General features: G+C 31.3%; 1 protein-coding gene across 1 annotated transcript in view; it reads right to left on the minus strand.

The window, feature by feature from the left end:
* Window positions 1-7,103, minus strand: part of LOC106461591 (dynein heavy chain 7, axonemal-like) — a 239,815-nt gene that overhangs the window by 150,044 nt on the left and 82,668 nt on the right. The window contains exons 20-21 of the mRNA XM_022388600.1: window positions 2,878-3,024; window positions 589-834 (exon numbers count right to left, since the gene is read on the minus strand). Coding sequence (XP_022244308.1) covers window positions 589-834; window positions 2,878-3,024 — 393 coding nt within the window. The remainder of the gene's footprint in view (window positions 1-588; window positions 835-2,877; window positions 3,025-7,103) is intronic.

A 7,103-nucleotide genomic window follows, 5' to 3' on the forward strand; every position in this document is an offset into this window, starting at 1 on the left:
CAAGCGTCTTAAGAGCATTAATATTAATTCCAACATGTTGGCCATTGCCATCACAGCTTATAAGGCTAAAGTCACCTGAACAAAATTTGCTAAACCATCATTGACACTTACGAACATTTTAAACACTTCCATAAACTTTGATATTCTTTGTGGCTACAGAGGCATTGTTTCCCTTCTTATATTCAAACAGCATTACATGCCAAATATGTGTCTCGTGTGCAATCACCATAAGGGATTAAAGTATATTAAACTTTACACATTATATAGGCTACACTAACATGACGTTTAAGTGGTTCGTTTAACTATTATACGTGATGTACGTTTTTTGGGGGGGTGGTTAATGAAAGTGTTACAAAACATGACATTCATTTCTTGATGACCTAATGTAAGTACCAACCTGTTTAGATTTCTTAAAACTATTTTTTTCTTATTATTTCATTTTCTTTTTATCCTAAACAAATTGAAAACATAAGAACAAACTATACTAAGCATATTTTGTACATTTCTAAGACTACACATAATAATTCCAAAATTCAAAAAACAATTAACATGACTAGGTAAAAATTCCACAAACAATAAACTTTTTACCAAGATGTCTTCTTTCTCATGAGGATACTTCAGTTTCAAGTTACCCGCTGCTGCCAAAACTGCCTTTACAGCTCTCATGCCATAGTCATAGTGTGACTGTGAGGACAACTGCTCTGAGCACAATCGATATGTAGTTACTATCTTCACAGCAAGATTACGAGCATCAATAAAGCCAAATGAATAAAGCATTATTTCTCCAATGAGAACATAGTCTGGAACCATCATTGCAACTGTACGAAATAAAACCTGAAAAAACAGATATTGAGAAGATAATTTAGTTTCTCAAATAATATAACAAAAACTGTATAACAAAATAGATTAAGGCTATTAAGAATATAACAAACACCTACATCTTTTACAAATTACCATTTTGTTTTATTTATATAAGTACCATTGTTGATTTATTCCAGTTTATTCTGTGGTCTAATCTCAAATACTATTTTACATATTTACAAATGATCATACAAATATGCAAATACAATTTTTGAAGTTTTCAGTGGGCACTCATCAACAACATCCTTTTTTGTTATTTATGAATGAGAATTTACAATTGTTTACATGTTTTAACTGATTCTTTAGCTTGGAAGCAATAAAAAAATTTGTCTATTTACAAATGGTCAATTACAAATGTTGATGTCTTTCTACTGTAAAGCTTTACTTATTTATACATTTTTACTTCCAACTGTTCGTGTCTTTTAGTTGAGTTTCTAATTTAACCTCAGTTATAATTTTACTTAACTACAAATCATCAGTATCAAATACTTATGTCTTTCAGTTGATTTTATGCTTTTTACAATTAATAAGTTATCAAATACAACTACTGATATTTTCAGTTGATTTTTTGAGCTGACACCAGTATTATATTTTTCCTATTTACAATTTATCAAATACATTATTGATGTTTTTGGCTAATCCAATTACACACTTGTACTTGCTTAAAATCAATCATATCATGATTTTGAAATTTTTACATAATTTATATTTTACTTAATAATCGTTACTAAAAATGTTAAGTAAAATATTCTTACAACTTTTTTTTTGTTTACCTCTAATATACCTTAAAATTTGGTATGATGAATAATATGGGATCCCCATCATACATATTATTTTTTTTGTACAAGATAAACTTTAATAGTTTCACTTTGTGTTTACTTACTGATTAAAATTCTTTAGAACAGCTTTGACGTTTTGATCACTGATGCAATCATTGTCAAGTACGTGAGAATAATCGTACCAATGATTGAAACATCATACTTGTTCTAATAAATAATCTTCCTTACTGTAAAAGCTGTAACTTGTAACAAAATAAGGATAACCTTTACTTCACAGTTAAATATATACCTTGGTCTACAGATACGTGTATATTTATAATTAAATACATTTTGTTTTGTATATGTACATTTTCAATTGTTAATGCTATTTTAACAAGATAAATCTTGCTCAAAATATTTATTATTTTTAAATAACTATAATAAAATTTCAAACAGCACACCCAGTTTAGAAAGACAATTTTTTTTTAAACTCATTTCCTTTCTAATAATTCTTCCTTTTTCAACAACAGTTTTTACGTACAGTATCCTAGCATAACAATTTTGGAGTCCCTTTGCCTGGGGGCACTGGGCAGCAGCTGCATTTGTTTGTTAAAATTAAACTTTTTAAAAATTTGTTACCTTCTCATCCTTGAATGTTTCAGGATTTGATCAGTTATTAAAGTTCATAAGACAACTGATAATTAATCAAATTGTAAACAGTTTTCTAGTTATTCTAGTGTCTATTTTAGACTTTGCACCTTGTGAAAGCAAATATTCTTGAGAAAACTTTCAGGGTTATTAAATAAATATTTCCAATACAGTATTTGAAGTTTTGGAAAACTGAAAATGCTGCCATTCTGTCAAAATTTCACATTACTTTATAAAATTTGACACAATAAAGTGAAAGTCTGGTATTTTTTAGGTATAAAATCATTCAAAAATGAAACAACACATAACCTTTAAGATATTATTGTGAGAGTCTTTTTAATTGTGAAATATCTTTAAAAATATCAGGTAATTATTTCTGTAACTTAGTTATAAGGAATGAGATAAACATAGCAAATTATAGTATCAAAGTAAGTTGTTACATTGAGGGAAAGTTAAGAAAACTGTATAATCTCATATGTTTCAACAATAACTGGGTGAAAATTAACTGTTCAAAAAATATCGGAAAAGTATATTCAAGACAGTGATCAATTTTTTCAGGTTGAGTTCCAAAAATCAAACTCATGTTATGAAATGACACAGAATAATTTACTTTTAAGTTATCAGGCAGCTCTGAACGACCAGCATAGCCTGGATTCATTGTGATGCAAACATAGCAGCTGGGGTTTAAGCTTAATTCTGTTCCTTCAAAGTTGAATTTGTTCACTCCTGCTTGGACTGCACGAATTATACACAAGATCTGTAGAATACAAGAAATCAATATTACATAATTCATATCAAGCTAAACAATATATAGAAATTAGTATTAATTTCTGATCAGAGCAAGCTATATACCTAGATCAAATCTAACAATCAATGTGACAAAAGTATAGTTAATTAAATATTCTTTCCTTACATTCCTACTTATAAAGATTAGAATGCATTGTTTCATCAGTATGACACACTCTTTATTAACAGTATTTCTGAACAAAAAGCTAAACAAATATCTCTTATCATGCTTATTAAGAAATCACAAACAAAAAATCAACTTAAAAATGTAAAACACTATTTAAAGTAAATGCTCCAATTAAAAACTACAGCAAATAAATAGAATTAAAAATTAAATATGTTATGTTAATTGAGTTAATTGCAAGGAAAATCTTCAGTAAATTAGTTATTCATATTGTTTCTAAGATATATTCAATCATTTTCATCACAATATAATTTACTGTACATGTCAGTAACAAAAACGTATAGTCTGATCTTCAGTTTAAATACTTTATAGTGTGAAAAATAAACAGAAATCAGAATTATTTGAATACATATCCCAAAGAAAGACTTCACTTTACTTAATATAATTATCAACAAATTTTAATCAAAGCAAGCTACCTACATATAGATCATCACTAAAAACAACTTCATAAACAGTGAATATCACTAAACACAACAGTGCTTAGTATGTAGGGATGAACTGGGACAAAATGGCTGCTGATACCTATTATACATTGCTCATCATTCTCTCAAATCTCTTTGATAACAATCTAATAGCCTTTTATAAACAACTAACTAGGGATTTCAAAAGTTAATAAAACATTCAGTTTAACCAAAAACTATTGCTAAAGTAGAGAACCGGTGAATAGCTTAACAACCAAATGTCCTACTGATTATTCTGATTCTAGCATCAGAAGGGCTAACTCACCAATGATTGAAGTTGTTGTAATGACTTAAACACAAAAATGTTGCATTTTAACTTGGGGAATGCAGAAGCATTAAAGAGCTTCACTAACAATAACATTTTTCTACACTGAATGTATTTACGATTGGTACTTAACTCCTCTCACTCAAAGCTATCTTTACCTTGATTTGCCATCTAAGCATTGCTAAAGAATTTGTTCACTAAAAGTGCACAAGTCTATTATACCCCCTTATTTTTGTGCCATTGCGGAACATGTGCATATCATGTGACTACCCTCCATCAATCATACTGCACCACCTATACTACCACAAGTAGCTCCCTTTACTATTCTAGCACAATCCTCGCTTTTGAGAATTGGCAGTTACAAACTAAAACACCAGCATATCAATGGAGAGGAAGAGCATAAGTAGAGGTAAATATCTATTGGAAATACATTTTCAGTGTAGGAAAATGTTAACTTCCGAAACGGTACTACCTCCTCTCACCCGAAGCTAGAATCTCACATTGAAAAGGTGGAGATTCTGGTGAAGGCATGACAGTGTTTAAATAAGCATATAACAACCACATGAAAAGAACAGGTGTGCCAGAAGAAGAAAATAAGGCACACCTATGGGGTATAGTGCTATTTCTGGAACAGGTATGCTCCTTGCCCAGTAATGAAACAGTGATATATATATATAGAGTGTGAAATGTATGAGGCAAGCACCATATACTCAAGAAAAAGATGTACAGTATTTAGCTTTGGAGCAGTGAATCAGCATAGAGTGAACATATGAAATGTGTAGCATGTACATGACAACAGGCTCAAAGAATTGCATGCCAAGGGAATAGTCCTAAGGCACACTGGAACAAATCCATTGATGTCTTGTCGAGGATATTGATAGCAACAAGAATAATCACCCACTTACAAAAACAGGTGAAGCATAATAAATAAATAGTGAGACAAAATTTTGTCTGATAATTCAGAATCAGCCTATTGGCAACAGATAGTGCATTATTTGTTCACGTATGTAGTAGGTCATAGTATGTGATATAGGAATAATTAGTCATAGTAAGGTGCCAGATAATGTGGTATAAGCATAAGTGGCTAGGGCTAAAGGACTGTAAACTGTATATGAATAGGCCAAGTGTGGTCCGCCCAGGCAAAAAAACATCCAGGGGAAGCACCTTGGTATATGTTGGATTATGTCAAGTGCAGTCCATCTGGGCAAAAACAACAGTGGAAGCACCTTGCATAAGTTTTTAAGATCACCAAGCATGGTCTGCCTGGGCTATAAACATTCAGGCAAAGTGCCTTGTATATATATATTAGTCCCTCTTGGATACGATCGACCTATCTGCCATGATAAAATAGTTGCATCTGACAAGAAGTCGTTATTCAAAGGATCAATAACCAGATAACAAATGACCGACTTCAAGCTGTGCTAGTTGCTATTCCCAGAGGTTGAGTATAATGGTTTATATGCTGTATTGATAGTCAGATAACATATCAAATTGGAGTAATAGCAGTTATGATGGATAACAGATCAATAAAGATAACTTGTTTTGTTTTGTTTATGTACAATAATTTATTCATCAATCACACACATTTCATAAATATCCATGTATCAAATTTTTATTACACATATATATATAGACTATTACAATCTGACACAAAATTTATTTCATAAAAATCGTCCATCTTTGTTTGTTTAGCACATTTAATGGAGTCACTTTAAATGTTCACAAGTCTGGCAGTTATTATATAAAGTGTTTCATTGTTAGTTTTAAGTGCATGATTTTATTATCAATTTATAAAATGATCTGCAATAAATGTCCAGAATTCTACATCAGAGAAACCGTACGAAAATTGAAAACAAGATTCATCAAACATAATAAAAAAATATCTACAGTATATCTATACAAAGGGTTTGTAATATTAAACAAAGAACCAAACATCGAAAGCTATGTATCTTAACTGAACAAAACAGACCCACCTTAAACCAATATTTCACCTTGAAACTTGGATCCTTTGATCTCAGCTCTGAAAAGGGACCATTCCACAAATTTAAAAGAACCAGTAAAGAAATAAGAATAAATATCTGAAGTAAATTATTACTAGACTCTAGCCAACACCTAATAAGGTAATTCTCTCTAAACACAAATGCAACATAAAATGTAATATGTTGTATTAAAACAATTTCAAGTTGACTAAAAATTCTATAATTTCCATGTTTCGTATAGTTTGTGTCTTTTTTCACAACTTTGGTTTATATCGATGTGCCACATTTCTATATCAACACTTCGAGCCTTATTCTTCACAGCAGCTTCCTGTTCTCAGCTTGAGACATTCAGAGCTTTCCTGGATGCCTTGAGGCATTTTATTAGCCATGATTACTGCACAGATTAGTCAGGTCTGTCACTCAACAAGCTGCAAATTAATTATCTTCACACCCCACTAGTAAATCCTAATCAAGTTACTTAACATCTAGGCCACAAGCTCAACATCTACTACATTCACTAAAAGAATAAACCTTAATTCCGTGAGTGGGGCAAAGGCAAACAACAGTTTCTTACCTCCCCTGGTTGCCTTATAGGATCTGAAAGTTTTTAAACCAAAACAACTTATGTGTATGTAACAAGGAGTTTGACTTAAACACCCCAGGGCACCAAGATACACATACTACGTTGTGAAGCAATCTCCGGTCATGTGACCTCTTTGTTCCATACTTTATACACTGCATTCATGTGCCTCTGTAAATTACATTATTGATATGAAGAAAATTAGTCATAGAAAGGTTATTATTTGACCTTCCACCCCAAAATCAGTCTTATGTCACATCTGTTGAGAAATCATTCATGGGAGGTCAGATCAATGTAAAATCAGAAAAAAGTTGTATTTAAAAAGAATTCATTACTGGGAAGGGTCTTATCCACCAGGGACTACTGTAATATTATGGCCGAGTACAGTCTTCCTGGGCAAAAACATCCAGGGGAAGCCCCTTGGGATTCTGTTGGGTAAGTTGAATGAGGTCCAACCAGGCAGAAACATCCAGTGGAAGTGCCTTGCATAAGCATGTATTTGGTCGTCAAAAAATTAATATCAATTTCTTTAGATGAAAAAAACCCGACAACTTACATATAAAACAAACATTAATTAAATT

The sequence above is a fragment of the Limulus polyphemus genome, unplaced genomic scaffold (assembly GCF_000517525.1).
Source record: "Limulus polyphemus unplaced genomic scaffold, Limulus_polyphemus-2.1.2 Scaffold994, whole genome shotgun sequence".
NCBI classification, from domain to species: domain Eukaryota; kingdom Metazoa; phylum Arthropoda; class Merostomata; order Xiphosura; family Limulidae; genus Limulus; species Limulus polyphemus.